The sequence below is a fragment of the Primulina huaijiensis genome, chromosome 3 (genome assembly GCF_012295235.1).
Source record: "Primulina huaijiensis isolate GDHJ02 chromosome 3, ASM1229523v2, whole genome shotgun sequence".
Lineage (NCBI taxonomy): Eukaryota > Viridiplantae > Streptophyta > Magnoliopsida > Lamiales > Gesneriaceae > Primulina > Primulina huaijiensis.
The window spans coordinates 21,314,662-21,338,925 of record NC_133308.1 but is presented as its reverse complement, the minus strand read 5'-3'; the positions used below and the strand labels follow the sequence as shown (position 1 = coordinate 21,338,925).

The window sequence follows — 24,264 nt, the reverse complement described above, 5'->3', positions numbered from 1 at the left end:
TTCTTATATTTTTACAAAAATATTTTCCAACTTTTTCTGGTGGTTGAAGACACGCCAGACTTAAAAATTTAAACATATTATAATTTTTTTTGAAATTAAATTCTACTTTAATTTTTTTAAATACAATTTATTCCACTTTAATTCCAAAAAACTAAAGATTTTTTCATCTTTCATTTCATTTCCAATTCAAATTCAAAATTTAGATCCATAGAGAAATGATAATCTCAATACGCATTCACCAAATACTTCTTAATTCACCAACGAGCAAATATTAATATTTATTTTTAACTAAACTCAATTCTCCCAAAATCTCATCCAAGTCTCTCCTCTTACTTTTGAAACCACATCTTCTAACCAAGAATGAAATGGAAGCACATTGTTGTTGACAATGGAGGTGAAGGCGTCTAAAATAAACATTGGACAAATGTCAAAGATGAACGTCTTGCAAGACATGGTGCACACTTCAACCAATTTGTCACTTGAAAATGATTAAAGCAACGCTAGTTTCTGGAGTTTTTTTAAATTAATATAACCGTGAGTTTTCAAATATGTGGAAAGTATGTTCATGGGACAACATGTGACAAAATTTCAATAATGTTGTGATACAAGTGTTTGTGTTCCAAAATAGATCGATTGAACTAGAAACACTCAGTCAAATCAGATCGTTATTGATATAAACATATTTATTCGATTTTTTTTATTGAAATTTAGCAAATTCCTAATTATTTTTTTTAGTATTCTCAAGAGCAAGATTATAGGATTGCACGGTAGTGTCGAGAAATCAACCAAAATATATAATATATGGTAATTCAACACTAACATCAACATGAGATGAAGTTGACAACTTCATCAAATCATAGCACATGCTCTTACATGGGGAGTTTTACTTCCTAAATGAGTCTCAACGCATCTTATGGTTATGATTACACCTACTCTCAGTATAACATAGAAATTTTTCGTGTCCATTGAAGTTTTCCGAAGGAAGCTTCTTAACCGACATGCTGAAGAACCATTCCGCTAATGGTTTGGACATTACAAGGAAACCAGATAAACCATCTAAGAATCCTCGTGCCCGAAGTAGATAAAAATCATTATAAAGCTTTAAACTCGATTAATATAATTACTCATAAAATATTTTTATAAAAATGTTTTTTACGACTTTTTTATAAATTGTTTTACGAATAAATATGTGTTTGAACAACTATTCTATAAAAATATTTTAAGAGTTGACAACTATTTTTAAAAAACGATTTTATAGTTAAAAATAATTAAGAATGTGTTTGGGCAATTATTCTATAAAAATTTAATTATCGTTTAACCTACATTTATTTATTCTAAAAATATCAAAAAACACATCTCAATTATTATTTAAAAATTATACTTGCATGACACTTTTTAATGATATTTTTCAAAAATGTTTTATAAAAATCTTATTTTAGGCACTTGTCCAAACGAAACCTTATACTAGATCGCAAATATGGCTAGTCGAAGTCTTAATTGTAATTATTATTAGCTAGGATAATCAATTTTTTTTTTGTTTTTAATCGTAAAAAGAATTCCATTATATTGAAAAAATGTCAGTTGAAATCAGTTTTGGACTAATGAAAAAGCCAATGTAATTAATATTATTTTTGGCTGACCTTATTTAAAATAACTTATAAACTTCCATGTTTTATAAGTTATTTTATGAACTTCTAAGATATATTGTCTTATTTTAAGGATTTTAAAAAAAAGTGATGTTACATGTACATCAAGTTTTGTACATCAATTCTTATATCCATTTATGTCAATTTATTTTATCTTCTATTTTGTCGATTTATATTTTGAGTGAAATATACTAATATAATTAATACAAATATCATACAAAAAATGAACTCATGCATCATGAAATGTCCATTTATGTCAATTTATTTTATCTTCTATTTTGGGAGCTTGAGCATAACACACATTGTGAACAAACTGAAACTAAAATTTATGGAATTTAACTTTTCTGTAAGATAGATCATTTTTTTATTCAAATTGAAAAAAGAAGTATAAGCTTGTTTTAGTCTAAATCTCACGATATATTGAATAAAAATCTCATCATATAATAATTGTAAATATCGATATAATGATATCTTTATGTATCGGTGGCATTTTTATTCTATAAACATATCATAACATTATTTAATTGTCTCTATTATGTCCAACTTTGATATATAAGATAAGATAACATAACATATATAAATAAATCAGAATATAAAATTAATTTCATTATTTTTTATTTAATTGATTTAAGCCAACATTTCATTCAAAATTCACTGACGATATCATTACAAAAGTGTTATTTTATGCTTTCTAATGAGATGTTTTTACTTTGACAGACTGATGCATTCGATTATTTTCACCATGATGTTAGATATTAATGATATAATTGAATTGAATTGGGTCGACTCCCAAAACCTTTTTGTTAGAAGAACCTTCCTGTTCGATGAGCTTTCTCGCTCATGCGAATGAGAAAAGCAAGATAACAGAACCCGGAAAAAAAATTAATTAGCCGGAGAATATCTTCAGCATATTCTTCGTGATTTCTTGCGTAAGTGCTTGAAACTCTAAATAAGGGGTTAGAAATTCCCCATCTCATTGGGGGCGTTGGTTTGGAACGCAAACACACTGTGCTGCTAATCTCCTTCTTGAGTCATCACATACTAGAAATAATCGCATGAAATCATTTGCTAACGAAGGAATAAAATACCGGATTGGACCTCAGCCGAAGAGCGCATTCTGCATTTTTATTAGTTTAGCACCTGAGTCTCGTTAGACTCAGCCGATAAAAAAGAGAGTAAAAACACTTTGATAACTGTTTCAGGGTCAATAGGACCTTAAAACATTATCATTCCAATTTCATTCCTATTCTTTGGATTGTTGTATTCCAAAGTTGATTCAATTTCTAACTTATTTAAACTGAAAATTTATATATCAAATTGCCTTGTACACATTTTTTTTTATGTATTTACAACACAAATTATAATTTTTTTTGAAAAGTTTAGTAATATTTCGTCGACCCATTCTCAAGATTTAAATATTATGCTTTATATTAAAATTATATATCATATGATCTAATATAGTGATTATTTGTGTTATATATATATATAAAATTAAATTAGGTGTCCAGCTCCAGTCCTGAGCTAAACCTTGGCACTCCCCAGAAAAGAATAGAGCCGGAGCCCCCACCCCCCCGACGATTCAGGGTTTAAATTTATTTTCCCTCTCTGCACGAGGCATACCTCCAATGGCGACGACGGCGAATCCAAACGCCGGCGGCCAGTCTCTCAGCTCTACAAAAACCGTCGACGCTTCTCTATGGTGGGATCCATTCAGTTCCTTGCTCACTGAACTCGAAAGTTCCACACTCCCATCCCAGTCTCTGGTATGCTCTCGAAAGGATTAACAAATCTCTATATGTGAATTGTGTGCGATAATGTCTCAATTTTGAATTTTCATTTTTTGAGTGATTGTACGAATTTACTTCTCAAATTTTGAAAAAAAAAACAAGTATCCACGGCACTGTATGTTGGCGTGGACATAGAGTATGTATGTCGAAAGTTTGGGAACTTGTGTTATTGAACGAATGCAAAACAGGAGAAGAAGTTGAAGGATAATCACGCGTGGTTTCTGTGCTCCATTTCTCAATTCAAGCAGCCGAATCAGAAGTCTAGGGAAGCGCTTGATTCACGCAGTGTCAAGATTGGCTCGCATGAGCTGAATATTAATCCTAAATTGAAAGATATTGCATGCAAAATTAGTGCCGTCATGGTAAATTTTTTATTCTTTATTAAGTTGGTTTTTCAGTTAATTATTTCTGCGTGAGTTTATACCACATGAATGTCTGGTGCCGCTGATTAAAAATTTTCCAAGCACTGCTTGAGCACATAGATTTTATTGTATCCTTAGAATGAGTTAGCTTGTATTCTTGTTTGTCAGTGTTTAGATGAGGTGCAGTCATATATTGTCGTTACAAGATCAGCAGAGCGCAATAATCTTGTCTTCGGTGATATGGATTATGACATTTTAAATCCAGTGAGTGCATTTCTTCCTCTTGAGTCACATCGTATTTCAATAATTGTTGTTTGATTTTGTGGATAATTTTGCACATTGTCTGATTACTAATATAGGCTATTAATGGAATGTTTAATATACTTATGTATGCGAAATCTGCTTGGCTTCAGTTGGGTATCTTTACTTGGATGTGCATCAGAGTTTGAAAAATGGTTCCATTGACTTCTTTCTTTTGTGCTACTTCATATATCCTTTCACTCTATACTACGACTCTTATGCGATAATAGTTGAATTTTATTTCCTAATTCAATTTTATGACACATGAGAATGGGATTTTAAAATATTATCTGCCCAGGACTTAAAAATCAAGAAAAAATGCGAACTGAGCAAAAGAACATTATTTGTTTTAAACAAGACACGGGGAAGTCAAAACACCAATGTAAGATAGATTAAAAATTCGGACTCGAAGCTTCGAATTTGATTGATGGAACATGTATTTCAATCCAATGCTTAGAAAAACACAAATTTAATATCCAATGGAACTAGTGAAGGAGTCACACCACACACATGAGAAGAACAAACACTACAAGATTTTAACCTTGATAAGCTTTTTGTTCAAGAAGAACACACACTCCAATATTATTCAAGGTATTGTCTTTTTATTTTTACAAATCTCCATTCTCCCCTAAAAGACATCTATATATGAAATCCTTCCTAAAGTTGCTCTATGGGTTTAAAGTAAGGCTTAATTAAGCCCATGCCACATACTAACCAAACAAATGCAAAAATACAAAGAAATAAACAAGAATGAGGCCCGCAAACCGACCAGATTGACTCCCAGTTAAGATACATTCTTGAATAAGGCCAATAAATTAAAAGCCTTAAATTACTAAGCACAGTTTTTTTTTACTTTCGAGCTTGTTTAAACTCTCGTGATTTGGTCTTCGATGACTTGATTTTTTCCAGATTCTAATTGTCAAGCATTGAAGCCTTTTTACAGTTATATGTGAATCATGGCGAGGATCATATCTCTATCTCCTAATCATTACCCTCTAGTAATAGATCAATCATCTTTTATTTCTGTAATTGTTTACAGATAGAAAATCACTCTCTTTGGCCTTCTAACCATAATTATGACTTTGAATGCTGCTTGTGTTTTAAGATTCTAATTTTTTATTGAAGGTTATACTTGAGTATTACACCGAGCGACAATGCTTGTTGAAGTGCATTAGGCAGATCTTTATGCGTGCTTGTAAGTATGCTTCTTCCTTTGATGCTTGTTTTTTGTCATGCCATGAAGATGCCAGAAATGTTTCAAATAAAATTTACATTCCACTGGTTTTTCTAGATTTGAATAAATTTTATTTAAAAAATCTATAATAAAAAAAGCGATGAAAATGAGGCATGGACTCTAAAAACCATAAATTGTTTGCGGGATTTGGTGGAAGTTCCATGAATTATGTTTGTCTTGTCGATAGCTTGCTTATGTTCCTATCTAGTATTGCTATAATTTTGGTGCAGTATATTCTGGATCTGAATCTGGAGAGTCTGCTGTCATGGAGGAGGCGCAAATGTTGATTTCTGATGAACTTGAAAGTATACTACTTTCTAACTTATCAGACCTTGTCTCTTTCAACCGCATCGAACATATGGTGAATTCACTGGTAACATTTAAATAATGGTACTAAAGGTTTAATAATTCATCTACCAATTTTATTTTATTCTTTGTCAATATTTGAAATGTGAGCATTAAGTTAGTGATTTTTGCAGGATGTGGACCTTTACACTTTCTGGGCTGAGGAGATGCTTATCGAGGACAACTTGATACTTGACATTCTTTTCCTTGCTTATAATGAGTCTTTTCGTGTTTGTGATGCTAAGTCATGGAAAAAGTTATGTGCGCTATATGAGGTGGATAATTATTACCTTTCTTACTCTTGGGTTCCTATTGCTCATCTATGGGGCTTGGGTCCAACCTGCATGTAATATTGAGTTCGGGAAAATGTTAAACTTTATGATAACATATTATTTTCAATTTCAAATGAGGTAAGCTCCATTGTTCATCTAAAAATGTTTACAAAAAAGAAAGTGTCAATTAATCATCCACAATGCCAACCAAAAATCAACAAATGTTCGGGACCCTTCCCGACGATACAGAAGTTCATATGTTTCTTCATAAAGGCATAATCAACTATGAGAAAGTGACTTTGGCCGAAAGTAGAAAGTCCAAGATCCCAAGTCTATTTAACCTCGAACTCTTATGGGACTTCTACCTGGCGTCTATGGTCTCGTCTCACCTTTTGTATGGCACACGAGAAACTCATGGTATCCCCGGAAGGTGAGAAAATCTCTATTGTAATTACCAAATAAAAAAAAGTACAATACACAATGTTATTATGAAATGAATAAAAACATGCAACCCATGTTCTTTTATAGGATTGTACATCTAACATTTTACTGGCTCCTACTTTAGGGGCAACACGTGCCAGAGAGCCCTACAAATCTCTGAACTGTGGTGCCCCTGTTAAACTCTGATCCAGATATTGTCCTACAAGCTCAATAACAGGTTACAGTCTCATACGTTCCTCTGATCCACGCTCTAGCCAATAAAGAGGATAAAAACTTAATATGAATGTTGAATCAATGATGCAACAATGTCTGTGTAGGATTCAAGTCTATGCTCTTTTTTATAATCTCAGGTAACTAATCATTACAATCCATGTGTACAAATTACACCAATTGCTAGTTAACTCTCAGATGTTGTCCGACAGTAACATACTTGATATTGCCGAATTTGGTCCAAGCTCCTGTTTAGTGTTTACATTCACCATTCTGCCACCAAAAACCCGTAGTCAGTCTATGGCTATTCCAGTAGCTTTAACGTCGACGGTTCACATCTCACACTCCTTTATTAATCCTTAACACTAAAATACAACACATCCACTGACCTATGCCATCCGTGGCTTCTCCAAAATGCTAAAACTGCGATGCTCCAAATTTAAATTCTATGTATTTTGTTAATGCATAACAATGAATTGTGTTGTTAAAGCATCTCTTTATTCCTATTTCTCTTGATGTTATAGGACATCGTGACTGGGTTTTGCAACTTTCAGAAACTAGCAATATCTCCTGAAGCCACCTGTGCTATTTATCATGCCAAAGTGCAGCTGCTACTAATTCTCATTGAGGCTTTGAACCTAGACAGTCTTCTTCACATGATCCATGATAATATTCCTTACAGGTGTGGTAGAAGTGTTTCATTTTGCTTCTTATCATTAAATGAAGTCAACCAACGTGGGGACTCATTCTCTTTTCCCCGCTGCACTAGTTCAGCGTCCTCTACCATCATATCCCCCCCACACCCCCCCTTCCCTTCCCCCCTGCCTGTTGAAAAATAATTCACTGAAACTGAAATGATGGCATAGTTCAATCATTGCATGATTGATATGTTGGTTTGTTATGAGTAGAATTAGACTTTCTATGTGGAATTGCCATTGGAATCTTAAGGTCAGATGAGGAGGCCGCACAGAGGTTGAGGGAGGTGGAACTGATCAAGTTTGTATGGACGTATTTTTGAAAATTTCATGGATCATCAAGCGAGTGCCAGGAGAACTTGTGTGGAGCTAATCACTCTTCATTGTTTTGACCATGAGTTTCATTTTCAGATGCTTCTTTTGGTCCCTTTATCATTTTCTGCTTGACTTGTTCGCTCTTGAAGTTTGCACTTTGCTGATACACATTTTATTGACACTGTATCATGCAATTTTAATTGTTCAAATACAGTGTTCTTTCCCCTTAAATGTCACCAATCATCTGGTCAGTGTCTGGAGACATGTGGATCTACTTGTTCTTCACTGCATCTGTCCATGCTTTTCATTGCCAGATGTTTCCTTTGACCCATTCATCATTTTTTTGCGAGTAGTTTGCTATTAAAACCAGTGTGCCCTTGGATGAGCAAACTGATTAAGTTTGCATCATATATGGTGCACTTTTTTTTTGAAACCTATATGGTGCATTTGTAAAGGCTCATTTACATAAATACTTTTTATAGTTCTGGGTGGACAACTGTTTATGCATAAGTCGTTCACGACAACCTGCATGTGAGAAACCAGAAAATCCCAGACACGAATTTTTTATTTATTAGTTTTGTCCATTAACTTGTGACTGATGTTGAAAGAACAAAAATTGTTCCCATCAGCATGAAGCTGTCAAGGATATATGTTTGTGTGTATGTGGGTGCGGGTGCGGGTGCGGGTGCTGGTGCGGGTGCGGGTGTTGTTACATACTATTTTCTCAAGAAAGATGACTTTATGCTTGCTATCTTTTGTTCAGGCAGGGTCACATTGCCTTTTCAGAGATGGATATTATGGACATGGACTCCATTATTTCTAGTTTTAATGCTATTGAGGTCAAAGAAGTGGGTCCTCTAATCCTTGCATGGGCAGTGTTTACCTGTCTGATCTCGTCTCTTCCAAAAAAAGAGGAAACTAATATGCTGATGGTAAAACATCTGTCAGAATTGTTACACTTATTGTATATTTTTGTCTTTATTCCCTGCTAATTTTTTTTAGTTGTTTCTTTCTTAATAAATTCATATCAGGAGGTCAATCACATCGGTTATGTTCGTCAAGCTTTTGAGGTTTCATCTTTAGGTTATTTTCTTGAAATTCTTCAAAGTGACACATTGAAAGATCCTGAAGTGAGTATTATTTTCCTTTCTATAATTGTTTATGCGACTTTGCCCTTAGTTTAGTCAGAAATTATTACATGTCAATGGGTCATGATTCATTTTATTATTTCTCATGTGCTACTACTTGAATTTGATGCATGTCTGATTGTGGGATTTGTAACATAAATCCTATTTTACCATTTCTCTTGTTCACAGTGTCCTTTAGCTGGCTTTCGGAGTGTTATGAGAACATTCATATCAGCATTTATTGCATCTTATGAAATTAGTTTTCAGGTATCTCTTAAGCATACAAAGTTATGAATGTATATAACTATTAAGCATTAACTAGTACATTTTAGTGTTTGGTTGTATGATGCGACATCTTTTATCTTGCAGTTTGAGGATAATAATTTCAAATCCATATTGGACATCTTATACAACATCTACCGTGGAGAGGTGTTTAATTTTTTAATATTAAATATCATTATATTCCCTTAGTATATATTTTATACAAGTTAATTTATTTCATGTAGGAATTGCTTTGTATTCAATTTTGGGACAGGGATAGTTTCATTGATGCTCCTATCAGATGTCTTCTTTGCAATTTAGAGGGTGAATTTCCTTACAGAACTGTTGAACTTGTGCGTTTGTTGTCGGCCCTTTGTGAAGGTGCTTGGCCATCTGAATGCGTGTAAGTGGAACTTGATGCTATGCCAATTTATGGTGTATGATAAGGGATGCATTAACTTGATTTGATTGTAAATGATCGTTAGGTGTAATATTTCATTCTACTATCATCCCACAGCGAAATAAGAATGCAATACAGTTTGATCTCGAAACTCAGTTTAGTGTGGGAAAAGACAAAAAGATTTACGAGGACATCATTTGAGTAATGTGCTTTTTTTTTTTTTTTTTACAGTTGAAGTGTTGAAATACAATATCTATTCGTTAATGTGTCTTTTTTTAATGAGCATAAGATAATGAAAGAACTCTTTTAGTGTTTTATATTTATAGTGAAGTTCAACATGGCGTTGTCATTAACTCTTAAGCAGACTGATAAAAGAAATTGTTTGCATCAACTTCCATCATGTACATACCCACCTAACATTTATTGCAGGCATTCAATAGCAAATACTCATATTTTAACACAATTGAAACTTTGAGCAGATTTAATTTTCTCAATAAGTCTGTTGGGCTATCAACTCCAATGGAGATAAGCAATGGCTCAGAGGTGGATGCTGTTTCAAAGGTGGTTGAAACTCATTTTCCCTTGCATGTTACTGGTGTTGAAGGCTTAGTAATACCCAGCAAATCTCAGGGCCAAGTGTTGAGAATGATTGACAAAAATGTTGCTCTTGTGCGGTGGGAGGTAAACTATATATATCTTGTGTACAAGATTGTCTTTTTTCTTATTTAAATTTATTTGTTTTTGCATATATTTTGTGGTGATTTCTGCTCTAGTTACTAAAGTCCTTTTTTTATACCCTGTGATACATATGCATATTCTCCTGCACAGTACACTGAGTCTGGAGTGGTTGTGCTGCTTTTGCGGTTGGCCCAAGAGCTGTATACAAAAAACTTTGAGGAGGTCCATGCCATTCTTGATTTGCTTAGTCGATTGGTGACGTTTAATATGGTAATATACTCATTGAATTATTGTTTATGACATCTTTCAAATTACACACAGTCTTATCATGTGACTGTCAGCTGTAAAAATGTTGGATTGACTACGTCTCTTTGTTTTTGGATTATTGGTTTCGGTTAGATAGGGTTCCTACACTTCCATCAATGTGTATCTTGCGAAAGCTGTAGTTTATCTATGATTTCTTCTCACTGGGACGTGTAGCAGTATTAGATGCTTTGATGTCTAACTCTCATGGCTAGTTTGAAATTATCTTGAACTAATGGTATCATATCTGATTATTACCCAACATTAGCACAAGGTTGCGGGAAAGAATGGGTAGATTAATCAACTAAAAGACTTTCTAGGTACAAGTTGCTAAGTTTGTGTCATTAAAAATTTCTACAATATCAGGTTGATTGTTCTGAGGGTTGATTGAGAGTTGACTGATAGTTTATTCGGAATGGTGCATAATGCAGTTGAATTATCTATACATGTTTCACTTTGTTACCTGCAGTAGTATCGTGTTAGGAAGTAACCATGCATCTTTTGTTGAACTTTTGACGAAATATAATGTTGTATTGTTGTAAATAAATAAATAAATTTGTATACTTTTGGTGGTAGGCTGTGTGTTATGCTCTCATGGATGCTGGGAAATCTTTTCTTATTGATGTATCTATGCTAAGGAACCAGGAGAAATATATACGGTAATTCATAATTTTGTCAGTGAGTTATTGTATCCTTTTCAATTCTTTAGGTTGGCATTTGGTATTTGCGCTTCATGTTGGGAAGAAAATAGTCGAGCTCTTACAACATGAACTAAAGTGCAAATAACATATTTTTTTATAGTATTTTTCATTGAGTAACATGGTTCTTGTTCTTATTTCAGAATTGATGTGGTTGAGATTGTTTGTTCTCTGGTGAAAAGCCTCTCACCTTGTGTGAACAGTGCAGTAACAATGGCCTTGGGGATCAATATATTGACAAAAATGTTGAAATGGTAATTATTTTTATAGTAATGTTGAAATCATAATATTTATTTATGTTTTGCTCTTGTTTCACTTTCGTACCTTACTATCTTCAATTGATCAATTTTATGCAAATGAAAATAGTTGGAGTTGTTTGTGTTCATGGTTATAAAACCTTGATATTTAGATATCTTCAAAAGTACTTTTGTTAAAATTTCTGTGACCAGATATATCTTTTGCACTTTGATTGACGGTAATAACCAGGTGCACTTCAAGAAGAATATAGTTCAGAGCTTTTACTTTTTGTTATGGTGTTCTTGACTACTTGGCGTATTCCACATATTTCATATGATGTACTCCATTGTCAATCTGTATTTGTCAACTGTTTTCTAAATTTCACTTTCGCTTTTGCTACATTTCTGTTCTGCAGCTTGCCATCTCGTGTTGCTACTATGGTCTTGAAGGTCAACATATTTGATGTTGATGTGGTCTCCAACAGTTCATCAAGGTTCATCTTTAGAGATTTCCTTCAAAATAAAAGAGCACAACTTGGGGATTCAAACTTAAAGTCTAGTTTAGCAAATTTGCTTTTTGCTGCACTTGATAGTGTTTATGTGGTCAAAACTGAAGATATGCTAATCATGACATTTTTTATTTGTAGTTAACTTTTCTTTTGTTTTATTTGCTTATCGATCTAACTAATGTGGTTCTGTATGTCGGCGTGTTCTCTATTTAGTTTGTTAGTTAGCCAATGATTCTGTTAGCGAGGTTGATTTAAGTCTACTAATGCTAACATTATTTTCAATGAGTTGTTTCAGCAGATCCTGGTTGCTTTCTGGAAGACTTGCCAAAATGCTTTTGATTGATTGCGAGCAGATTGATTGCTCATTGAGTCTTTCAGGCATGTTATTTGATTTCTCTAATATTGTTCGAGTTATTTGCACCAAAAATCCCTGTGAAATATAAAAAATGCTTATTTCACCCCCATGAAAATTAAATAGGCGTCTAGACCCTTGATGTTTTTTATAAAAATTGCACAATCTACCTTTGCTAAAGCGATTTTTTGAACACACTCTTGTGTTGCAGCTAAGAAACCAACGTGAAACCCAACATTGAGTGAGATGTCTTCCTACAAGAAACCATGAAATCTTGTTTCTTACTCAACCTTGTGTACTTTTCTCAGTGTGGGTGGTAATGTAAAACAGGGGCACAAGAGTCCCTCCAGAAAATTCTTCTTTAAGTGTTTTTTGCAGTCTACTATGTTCATGTTCTAATTATTTTGTGTTTGAAAATTTAACTTCACCGTGCCTGTTCATGTTGCATTTTGTATCCTCCTTTTTTTACTCTGGTGCTTGATTACGAGTTTTTGTGAAATTTATGTTTTTTTTATGGCGTGATGTCGTTCAATACACTTGTATACCAACTAATTGTTGCAACTGATTGGGCAGTTCTGAACTTTACAATGAAGCTCTTGGACACTGGATTAGAGAATGATTCTGTCCTTGCGCTCATTGTTTTCTGCATTCAGTATGTTTTTGTTAACCATGAATCCTGGACTTTTAAGGTGAAACATACTCGGTGGAATGTGACAGTGAAGGTACCAGCTTTCTTTTATTGTACAAGATGTGAATGGAATAACTAACTATTACTCTCTTTCTACAATTTATACGCCTTCTTTCTTTCACGTGGATCCTTTCTTTCTCCTTTCATAGACATATTTGATGATGGGCCTTTCTTCATGGACTGGGCCTGGTTCATTGGTATCATTCTTATCTTCATAGGCTAGGCCTGACCCATTTGGACTTATAATATCGAGATAGAAGCACTGCCTACCTTTGAAATTTTCCTTTAGCATGAACAAAACAGCGGAAGTCTCATTTTTTTCACCGTTAACTTGACAAATATTTGTCAACCTCGTCGATTTCTTGTCTTTTGTCTTTTAACGATGTCTAGTTCCATTGCTGGTTGTCGTTTGTAGAAGCTTTTCTATTGGTGTTGTTATTTAGATCTAGATCTAGAATTTTCTTATTCCAAGTTTGAAGATTTGTTTGTGTTATTTGATGATTGTCCGAAAGTCTGATGCTGCACCCCCTATTTCTGTTTGGACTTCTGAATGCCCGATGACTTCTATTTTGATATGTTTGCTTCTAGGTTCTTGAAGTCATGAAGAAATGCATTCAATCCTTTCCTTGTTATAAGAAACTGGGTGATATTATTCGTGATATTTTGCTCGGTGATTCTTCCGTGCACGCTGTACTCTTTCGAATTGTTTGTAGAACTTCCGAGAGCTTAGAGGTTCATCATGCTACATTTACTCCTTATGATTCTGTGGATATCCTTTTTAGATTATTTGTGATTCCTTGATGCATATTTGACCTGCCTTTATGATTGTACCAACAGAAACTTTACGTGTCCCGTTTCTTTGACATCGTGGATATTGAGGGGCTACAACTTTCTATATCCGCTGGATTGGATGTCCTTATCAGTTTGGTTTCTGCTTTTTCAAAGGTGTGCTTTCCGCATTGGTTGCTTGATTAGAAATTTCGAAGTTCGAACTCTGCATCCCTTTATCACGAAATGGTTTTTGTTTCTTTGTTGATAAGTTGCTCTAGTGATCAGTTGAAGAAATTTAATTTCTTTAGTTTTTAGGGAATCTAGTTTGCACTTGAATCTATAGTTGACGTACAACATCTTTTTGTGTAAATATGAGTGCCAAAAGTAAATTCTATCTAGTGTCTTAGTAGTTTTTAAATTGTTTTTTTAATCAATAAATTCTTTGTTTTGTGTTCTTGATGACGTGATGCAAATGCAGTACCATCAAGTACAGAATAAAAAGAATGTAAGAATATGACAGTCCTCTCTCCTGCATGTTAGAACATTTCAAGTGATGAATCTTCTATCATCTTGCTTGCTTTCTTTTATTTACTTCTTTTTATATCTTTTATGCCGTTTCCAATGTTCTACAATTCGCTAGGCGCTAGTCTAGCGCTAGACCAGCGCCTAACCTAGGCCTAGACAGGGACTAGTAGGGTTCATGATAACAAGTAATAAATCTGTTATTAATGATAAAGAATAGAAAATATGTTTAATATTTTAGTTATTGGGGATTAGACTCATTTTAATTGGTCCAAAATTAAAAAATTGAGATTTTTCTTTTTTCTCTTGCCTTAGCCACCACTGATTACTCTCGTTCTCGTTCATTCTCTTCTTCTACTTCCTTTCTTCCGTTTCATCTCATCGACTATAGAAATTCCGGAAGATCACCGCCGTCGAAATCTTCGCTGTTCTCCGTCAAATCTACAGGCGCAGCCGGAGTCCTTCTACCCTAAGGCCGCCGCCTAGCGCCTAGTGCTCAATTTAGAACACTGGCTGTTTTAGATCTTTACTATTTTGTCGTTGATTATAGTGCATTCTCATCTAGCTGAATATTGATTTTGATTTTTGGATCTCTAGAAATGAAAATTTGATGTGAACGAGCTATTTTGTTTTGCTCATTTCCTAGTTTTATAGTTGTTTTTGAATATCTTTCTCCTCATCTACTCTTCTCATTGTTGTATTCATGTTTGCTTATCCTTTCAATTAATAATACTGGTTAGAACTAATTTTTTTTTAATTTTTCAGGATCCACCTAGTTTTCCTGTTTTTCATCATGCGATCCTATCACCAGGGACAAAGCCAATGCCGGCGATAACTGCTGCCACATCGTTGATATCGTACTTTAGTGATCCTGTATGTTTTCTCATTTTTGACATTGATAAGTATGGCTTTCAGGCTCCTATGCCCTCCTCTTTCTTCTAGAAGTTTTGATAATACCTTATAAAATTCGAGTTTTATTCTGTATTAGGTATTTACTCTCACCTTTGTAATATAATGACTTTTCGATATGATTTAGAAATATATTGAATATTGATACAGTTTTATGTATTCACAGACTATATGCTTGCCACTCTTCGCCTTTGTTATCTTCTCAATGTAACGGGCTATAAAATTCCTCTAGTATCTCTTGAGGATTTTGGTCCTATATTTTCTTGTTTCTCACATCTTGTTTTTCTTGTGTCATTCAGAAGATACAGATACGGGCAGCAAGGTTGCTATCAGCTTTATTTACTGCAGATTTTTCGCAATCTTTAACCTACAGCAATGCAAGTCTTGGTTTGGATAATAAGCAGGTTTGCTCTATTATAAGGAATTGGTTTTTTCTTTTGATTTTGGAGTTCACTGTTTGACTTCTATTCCCACATGTTATTGCAGTTGTCCAGTTTCAGGAAGTCCATGGTTAAGATTCTATGTGAGCAATTATATTTGGATGAAGATCTTATTGTTGCCGCACTGAAGCTCCTCACTTCGGCAGTTCTTAATCAGGTTTGATGTGCATCGAGGCTTTTAAGACCATATAATATCTCAAGTTACTGCACCATATGATTATGTGTTTTTTATACTTTTAAAATCAACAATGAAATTGTCAATTTCATTTTGTTTTGATTGCAATATTGCATGTATTCTGGTTGTTTTTTGCCCAAGCGTGATGGTACTTGTGAGAAGTTTTGAATGATAAGCCAAATGTCTTTTATTAATTACAAATGGGGTTCAACTACAAGAGAATGAGCTCATCTATATGGAATAATTGCATCAATTCTCTGTAGTCAGGCTAAGGAAATCTTTCCTAACAAAACAAATCTCCAAGTTGCTGTATTACATATTCTACGATTATTATGTCAGCACTCTCCTACAAGCTGGTGAATAAATATTATCCCTATTCCTAGTTCGGAACAAACAGTGGATTGTTGAATCCCTTGATAAACACGACCACTAATTGTGACTTGTTGGAAATATGGTGTGCAAATCAAGCCATTATCAAGCTTTTCTTCAATGAAATGTCTATCTACCTGATGGAAATACAATTTTGCGGCCTACACTTACTGCTGACTTGTTATCACAATATAGCTTCGTTAGTCTATCCCCCTTAATCTTGAGGTCTTCTGATACTCACTTTAGCCTAAGTAACTAGCACACATTTTGTGCGGTAGCTCTCAGCTCTGATTTTACATTTGATAATAGCAACAAGATTTTATTTTGTTTCTTGCTTCTCCAGTTTCCATGAAACATTGTATTGTTATGGTAAATATCTCTTATTTAGCAAACGGAAAACAAGGTCTATTTGATTTGTTTTGTTTTAATTTAATTATGTTAAAATTTGTAATTACTCTAATGTCATTCTTCCCTGTCTTCGTCCATTTTGGAGAAGAGGTGGGGGTGTATCTGTGTTCTCATTATACATCATCAATGCCAGCTTCAATTTAACAAGATGAAGATATAAATGTTCTGTAATTTGCCATTTGATCAATGCTTTCTCTTCTTCATATTTTAAATCTTCATAATACTTGCTGAGTTTTATTTTGATGCCTATATTTTAAAAAAATTGCAGCCTGCTTTTCTCACTGCTGTCATTGTGTCTGAAGAAATTTCGAATGATGAACCCCACATTGCTGACAGTGAGCATCAGCTAAATAAAAATGAGAATGGATCTTTAGGTTCCACGCACGGAAGTGTTTTGGATTCTATTTTGCATCTTGTTAGAAACTCTGAAGATTTACTCAAAAGGTAGGCTTCTGTCAATGGTGCCCATCACTGAGTTTACTGGATTGTTGCACATCTGAAGCATGACTTATATAATTATTATGTTGAATTATCATTTCAGAAAACCCAATATCTTATTGAGTTTGATGAAGTTCCTAAGGGCGCTGTGGCAAGATGCTCCTCAGTTTACAAAAATTTTGGAGCAGTTAAAACATTCAGACAAGTTCTGGAAACTACTGACGAGTCCTGTTATGCTCAACACTTGTTATCAAGACAAAGTTTCTGAGAAGTTGACTGAAGAAGAGCTTCAGTGTCAAGCTTACAGATATCAATACCTATCAAATGTATTAGATATAATGGGCCATGAGATTTTCCTGCAAAAGAAGTTGATGCATGGTGAATTAGTTGTCAACGGATTCCCTAAATCAGAAGCTAATGTGACCGAAAGAAAGGACTCTGAAATCGCCAAAAATAAAAGTTTTATCAGCCTGAAGGAGATAATTTCAACCTGGTGTGAGAGTTCATTGTTGAGTGACCTGATCAAGGCATGTGTTTCTAGTGAATATGACAACAAAATTCATCGGCATGCAAAGGTGAGCTGCACAACCTGTAATGTTGCTTCCAATTCGCACACTTCAATTTTCATGAACTCATTATTTGGTCACGCTTTTTGGTTTCAGTGTTTTTTTGGTTATGTGGTATGAACTGTTGTTTTGCGATCCAAAGTGGGTCTCTTTTATTGTTAAGAACTTTGCAGGCTGCTGCTGCTTTATGTGTTGTTCATGTGATGATCAAATTAAAGAATGGCGATTCAGGAAGTTTTTCTGTATCATTGATTGAAAGGATTGCAATGCTGGCACAAAAGGTTTCGTATCCTGTGTTCCTACTTTCCCATTTAATGTCAGTTAATCAATTGAATATTTCTTTATTCATTTGTTACCAGTTTAAACAGTATTAATATGGAAAATAAAAGGATTGTTAAATAAGTCATGTCTTTAAACAGATGGAGAACAACATCTTCACGAAAGGAGTAGATTTCTTTTGTTTTTTGCATTATTTGACTTTACTAATTTATTCGCGCATTTTTCTCCTAATATTTTTGTTTCACCAATAGTTGCATCTTTCAGATTAGAGCATCTGCATTGGGCTCCTGTGATGCATGTGCAGTTAACCTCACTCTTAAAAAATGGTCCATGGTGTATCTCTAGAGAAATGACTTGTTTACCGTTTTGTGTTCTAACTCGCAGTTACGCAAGTTGCCAGCATTTTTCGATTTGTCATCTCTGTATGCAGAACGTGGTTACAGGTTCAGTACTAGTCATTTTTTCTGTTCCACATGCTTTATTCGTTGATTAAACTCTATTTCATTCAATTCCTCACGATGTATGTCATTCTCTTGAAATATGTTTGCTTATTTAGCTTCTTCCTTTCTTGTTTACGGAAAGATAAATCAAATCTGATTTCCTATATACCCTTAGGTGGTCAAATCCATTACCATTTTGGCCTTTTTGTCCTCTTATTTGATCATTTTTTTTGGTAAATGTGATTTGACTTTTGTGATTCGTAGCCATTATACTTTTTTCTACCTATTTGCACTGAAACTTGTTTGTTCCAGTATATAGTTTATTTATTGTTGCTTCTATTTGTTACCTTCTTCAAGAAATCTAGTTATATAAACAATCTAGCACATCAAAAGTTCCCAAAATGTTGAATAACACTAGCTAATTGGCAATTTGTTACTTGCATAATGTAAAAGTAGAGATGTGAGGAATAATTCTGATATTTGATTTCATTAGTATAGTACACATTATATAGACCACAGGTAGTACAACCTTACAACAACCTTCAACACATCAAAAAGGGATTTTATCCTATCTAATTTGCAAGATTTAAACTATCCTATCAATTACAATCTGATCACATCAAATATTATCAAATATTCTTGATATACTTTTATTTACCCTCCCACTCAAGCTTGATAATATGTATTGATGATTCCAAGCTTGCCGACCAGAAATTCGCGACTTTGTTCCAATAGTCCCTTTGAAAGTAGATCAACGAGCTGATTGGATGAGGGCACGCATTCGACGCTGATGAAGTGTCGGTCCACTTCCATATGTTGTGATGTATGGGGTTTTGAGCTATGCTTATAGCTGACTTATTGTCGCTGAAGAGCTGCATAAGATCTTTGCTTTCTTTCTTAAGTTCTTTCAACACTCTCCCACTCCAGATAAATTCACAAACACCATTTGTCATGGCTCTATTCTCAACTTCTGCACTGCTCCTTGCAACCACCGGCTGTTTATTGCTTCTCCATGTTAATAGATTTCCCTGTATACAACGGTAAAATATCTTGATGTTGACTTTCTATCAGAAATCGAACCAGCCCAATCTACGTCGTCTTCACTCTTCGATCTTCTTTTTTTGCGAAGAACAAGCCTTTCCCTAGAGTTTGCTCGAAGTATTTGAGGATTCTATACACTACATCCAGATGACCTTGACATGGTGCGTGCATATATTGATTGATTAGACTTACTGCAAATGCTATGTGTGGTCGAGTGTGAGAGATAGATAAGTTTTCCAACTAGGCGCTGATATCTTCCTCCATCCACTGCTTTTCCTTCAAACATTTTTTGTTTATTCCCCAACTCGATAGGTGTCTTGCTTGGCTTACACCCTAACATGCCTGTTTCTTCTAACAAGTTTAAAGTATATTTTCTTTGAGAGTCAGAAATGCTTTTTTGCTCTGAGCAATTTCTTTTTTTTTTTTTTTGAGAAGAAACAATATTTTATTATAATAATATTAATGTTTACAACAGCGGATAAGCAATCCGCACTAAATTAAAGAGCCTACACTATTACACCATCATTTTCACGACCAAACATATTTCCAATCCCTGACTAAATCGGAGATACAATGATGCTTATACTCAGGCATTACTATCGACCATCTTGCTACCGTAAATTTGATTTTTTCCCACACTTGATCCATCGAGTCGGATTTGTCTTCAAAAATTCTTTTGTTTCTCTCCAACCATATCGACCAAAATGTGCAATGGACAATCACCGACCAAAATCTCGAGTGTCGTCTCCCTGCTTGCCAACTTGGTTTTAGTGCAAACATATCTTTTCCCTTATTTGGGAAAGTCCACAAAAAGCCCAGTTCTTGTAACACTTTCAGCCAAATGCTATATGAAAATGAACAATGCAGATCTTGATTTTCCCCATTTTCCTTGCAAAGACAACACCAATTCGGGCTTAAAGCGCAACCCGGCCACCTTCTTTGCACAGATTCACAAGTCTGTAATTTCTCCAACGCCACTATCCACGATAAAACATGAACCTTCGTAGGTACAGGTATGTCCCAGATATTGTGTACGAATGAGAAAGAGTCGAAGTTAGGACTTTCAAAGAAAGAATTATAGAAAGAGATCACAGAAAACAAACCCGAGGGTTCCCCCAACCACACTCTAAAGTCCCCAACCCCCCGCTGAACCCTAACTGAGTCTAAGACCCCTAACAGACCAGCAAACTCACTTTCTTCTATCTCACTTAAATTTTTTCTAAATCTAAAATCCCATCTGGTACCAGAGTTATCGTTACTAACATCCTCCTCTAAAAAGTAAATGATCGGCTTGTTGGTGGCGGTAGAAAGAAGAAACAAAGATGGAAAACAATGTTTAAACGAGACTCCCCCCACCCACTCATCCTCCCAAAAACGAATGATGTTACCCTCTCTGAACACTCCTCTAACCAACTGATGAAAAGCCGGGAAAGATCGAGAAATGCATTTCCAAGGACTTCTGAACGTCGATTTATCCGCCATCCCCAAATCCCATCCATTTTCATGATAACCATAGAGACTGATAATAACCTTTTTCCATAGGGATTCTTTTTCCGTCGACCCTCTCCACCACCATTTTCCAAGTAATGCTTTGTTTCGTAAGCGAATCTTTCCCAGTCCCAAGCCTCCCCTATCCTTTGGTTTGCACACTTGCTCCCATCCTACTACATGACAATGATTTTCCCCATCGGCTCCATCCCACAGAAAATTCCTCATAATTTTTTCCATCTTGAGTGCCACTTGGTTAGGCACTCTGAATAGAGACATAAAATAAGATGGCATGGCACACAAAACTGCTTTGATCAGAATAAGCCGACCCCCCTCGAAAGAAAAGACTTTTTCCAACTTGCCAGTTTTTTAACCATTTTGGAGATCACCGGTTCCCAAAATTCCATAGCCCTCGGGTTTCCTCCCAAAGGAATCCCCAAATACTTAATCGGCCATTTTCCTCGTTTGCATCCAATTGCATCTGCCAACTCATCAATTTCATCATCTGATCTATTCAATCCCATCAGTTCAATTTTTTCCCAATTTACCCTTAATCCTGAGTGGTGGCCGAAGCTCTTGAGAATTTCCACGATTGCCAACAAATGATCCTGTGATTTTGCAAAGAATAATGTATCATCTGCAAATTGAATGTGCGAAATTTGTACTTTTTGTCTACAAACGTCCAGACCTTGTACAATTTCATCTTTTTTTGCCTTGTCAATCATCCTTCCTAACCCATCTACTACCAAATTGAAAAGAAACGGAGATAATGGATCTCCCTGTCTAAGCACTCTTTCCCCTTTGATTTTTCCACGTGGTCTTCCGTTGATGAATATCGAGAAAGACACACTTGTCACGTACCCCATGATCCACCTCCTCCATCTCTCTCCGAATCCCTTTTTCTTTAACACATACTCCAAGAATTTCCAGTCAACATTATCATAAGCCTTTTCCAAATCAACCTTAAACACCCACCCCTCTTTCTTATTTTTCCGATACACCTCCACAACCTCATTTGCAATTAGACAGCAGTCCAGTATCTGTCTTCCCTTAATAAAGGCACTTTGGTTCTCTGCAATTGTTAAGCTAATGACTTTCTTCAGTCTACTTGCCAATACCTTCACTAAAATCTTATATAAGCTCGTAATCAAACTAATAGGTCTGAAATCCTTGATCCTGATCACGTCTTTTTTCTTCGGGATGAGGCAAATGTAAGTTTCGTTAGTAATACCGTTAACAATCCCGGTCTCGAAAAATTCAACGAAGACTTTCATTACATCCTCTTTCACCGTATCCCAATTCTGTTGGAAGAAGGCCATTGTGAAACCGTCTGGACCTGGTGCTTTGGAGCCATCGCTTTCAAACACTGCTTTCTTGACCTCTTCCTCCACAAATGGCAACTCCAACCCCTCTGCTTGAATTGTCTCTATTTCACTCCATTCCAATCCCCTAAGAACCCCCACTTCCCCGTCTATGTCCTTTTCCACCCCATCCGATTTCCTATACAAGTTCCCGTAGAATCTTATGAATTCCTTTTCGATTAGTGTATCCTCCTTGATAACAGACCCATCCTCCAATTCCACTTTGTCTATCATTGCTTTATTCTTTCTGTTAGTCAGCAGAGAGTGGAAAAATTTCGAGTTTTGATCCCCTTCCTTCATCCATTTTATTTTTGCTCGTTGACGCTCTGAGCAATTTCCATCCCTAAGAAACGTCTCAGAGCTCCAAGATCTTTGACCTCGAATTCCCTTGCCATCATAAGCTTAACCCTTGCCATCATTTGCTTAACTTTTTCCACCTCTTGACTCTCATCACCAGTTATAATGATGTCATCCATATATACTATAATAATGATGATTTTACCTTTCTCAGAATACATGATCATCTGATTGTCCCTGACTGTATCCAAACTTCTTGATGTCTCTGGAGAACCTATCAAACCATGCACGTTGAAATTGTTTAAGGCCTTGAAGTGATTTGTTGAGTTTACATATCATCTGCTTTCCCAGTTCGTCCTCGAACCCAGACGATTGGCTCATGTAGACTAACTCCTCGAAATCACTATGAAGAAATGCATTTTTTATGTCGAGGTGTTGCAAAGGTTAATCGAGATTATGAAAAGTAAAATTTGAATTCTAGTGAGAGAAAATCTGAAAATGCTCTCTCCCTCTCTTTCCACTCGTTTCGTTCGGGACTCCTCCACGACGACTCAATAACGTCAGTCCCTGTGTTCAGCCGCTCGTAATCTTCTTAGTCACCGGCGACGGAAGCCGGCCTCTGAAGGACCTTTATATCGTAGTATATTGGTTTTTTCCGGATTTCCGACTTTGTTCGACAATACTATGGCTTTGCTCGAATCTTTTGTTTGCCAGCTTCTCCACCTTTTATCTTAGCAAGACAAGATAACTTCAGTAACGGCATTACCAGATCTTTGTGATTCGTTCAAACATTCACTATTGTTAAACGGATAGCTGCGTTCTTAACTCTGGCTCATCGGAATACTTTTGGATTCTTGCTGTTTAGTCAAAATGGCTCAAATAGATAGAAATCGCACAAATTTTAGGAAGGCACCAGTGGTTAACAGGACAGGGTTGCGAGAAGAAGTTATTAAGATTGAACATAAGCTATTCACGCTGCGAATGGGTAATGGAGGGAGGTCGATTTGGTGGGCTGAAAGAACCAGGAACTCGTGCTATATGATGGACTTTGAACGAGAGGAAGCCCGTTGGATAAGCTTCAGATTCACGGAAGCTACACTTGCACCAATGTCAGGAACAGGTTTCCATAGATTCCGAGGCAGGAATGCGGTATTCACGATACAACATTTTAGCAACAAGCGCGGAAGATTTCTGGAGTTGTCAAAATTTAATCAACAAGGAAGGAAATTAACCACCATCGTGCCAAACGGAAACATGTTAGCGGGATGGAGAAATATATCAACTGCATTGGGAAAATTGTTGCCTGGGTATCAGCAACCGGATATTAATCAAGTAAATAAAGGTTCGTATCACATGAAGACCATTAGCCACGAGCAGGATGATAGGATGTCACAGAGGAATCAACGTCAAGGGAAAGGAAAATTTCCGGAAGGCAGTGATAGACAATACCCGAGAAAGCCATGGGAGGAAGCACTCATTGTCACAAAAAGAAGAGTAAACATCTCATGGGAAAAAATACAAGATGTCCTTGGGGAAGACACAAAAGGAAAGGTTGAACTCTTTCCGTTCCAAGCGAATAAGGCGGTGTGGTGGGCTAGAAATGCCGGAGAATTAACGTCATATCTAAAACTGAAAAGAGGGTTCTTCGATAATGGGATATCCTTGGAATTCGAGGCATGGAGAGATGACATTAATAAGGCGGATATTGTAGAAAAATGCTGCAATAGTTGGATCAGCATTTACGGGTTATCTTGGAAATTATGGACACCGGCAAATTTTAAAATCATCGGTGACATTTGTGGGGGATTGATGGAAATTAATGCTGATACCTTACTATTCAGAGATCTTGGAGCCGCTAAAATTAAGGTCCAGGGTATTGAAGGAGGATTCATTCATAGCAG

General features: G+C 35.5%; 1 protein-coding gene and 1 long non-coding RNA gene across 2 annotated transcripts in view; one reads left to right on the top strand and one right to left on the bottom strand.

Moving 5' to 3' along the window:
* The first annotated feature begins 3,173 nt into the window (after window positions 1-3,173).
* The window catches only part of LOC140973685 (uncharacterized), a 30,728-nt gene continuing 9,637 nt past the window's right edge, over window positions 3,174-24,264 (top strand). The window contains exons 1-28 of the mRNA XM_073436663.1: window positions 3,174-3,409; window positions 3,622-3,795; window positions 3,964-4,059; window positions 5,221-5,290; window positions 5,560-5,702; window positions 5,809-5,949; window positions 7,122-7,279; window positions 8,371-8,539; window positions 8,639-8,737; window positions 8,924-9,001; window positions 9,104-9,163; window positions 9,241-9,398; window positions 9,875-10,076; window positions 10,224-10,343; window positions 10,953-11,035; window positions 11,218-11,328; window positions 11,727-11,804; window positions 12,115-12,197; window positions 12,745-12,893; window positions 13,448-13,591; window positions 13,697-13,804; window positions 14,918-15,025; window positions 15,361-15,465; window positions 15,548-15,658; window positions 16,722-16,897; window positions 16,995-17,466; window positions 17,631-17,738; window positions 18,121-18,179. Of these exons, the coding sequence (XP_073292764.1) occupies window positions 3,272-3,409; window positions 3,622-3,795; window positions 3,964-4,059; window positions 5,221-5,290; window positions 5,560-5,702; window positions 5,809-5,949; window positions 7,122-7,279; window positions 8,371-8,539; window positions 8,639-8,737; window positions 8,924-9,001; window positions 9,104-9,163; window positions 9,241-9,398; window positions 9,875-10,076; window positions 10,224-10,343; window positions 10,953-11,035; window positions 11,218-11,328; window positions 11,727-11,804; window positions 12,115-12,197; window positions 12,745-12,893; window positions 13,448-13,591; window positions 13,697-13,804; window positions 14,918-15,025; window positions 15,361-15,465; window positions 15,548-15,658; window positions 16,722-16,897; window positions 16,995-17,466; window positions 17,631-17,738; window positions 18,121-18,179 (3,701 nt within the window). The 5' untranslated portion in view covers window positions 3,174-3,271. The remainder of the gene's footprint in view (window positions 3,410-3,621; window positions 3,796-3,963; window positions 4,060-5,220; window positions 5,291-5,559; window positions 5,703-5,808; window positions 5,950-7,121; window positions 7,280-8,370; window positions 8,540-8,638; window positions 8,738-8,923; window positions 9,002-9,103; window positions 9,164-9,240; window positions 9,399-9,874; window positions 10,077-10,223; window positions 10,344-10,952; window positions 11,036-11,217; window positions 11,329-11,726; window positions 11,805-12,114; window positions 12,198-12,744; window positions 12,894-13,447; window positions 13,592-13,696; window positions 13,805-14,917; window positions 15,026-15,360; window positions 15,466-15,547; window positions 15,659-16,721; window positions 16,898-16,994; window positions 17,467-17,630; window positions 17,739-18,120; window positions 18,180-24,264) is intronic.
* On the bottom strand, window positions 18,965-22,500 carry LOC140973686 (uncharacterized). Its single transcript, XR_012174668.1, has 2 exons — window positions 22,390-22,500; window positions 18,965-19,617 (listed from the first exon to the last, which is right to left on the bottom strand). It is a non-coding gene; the product is annotated as an uncharacterized lncRNA (long non-coding RNA).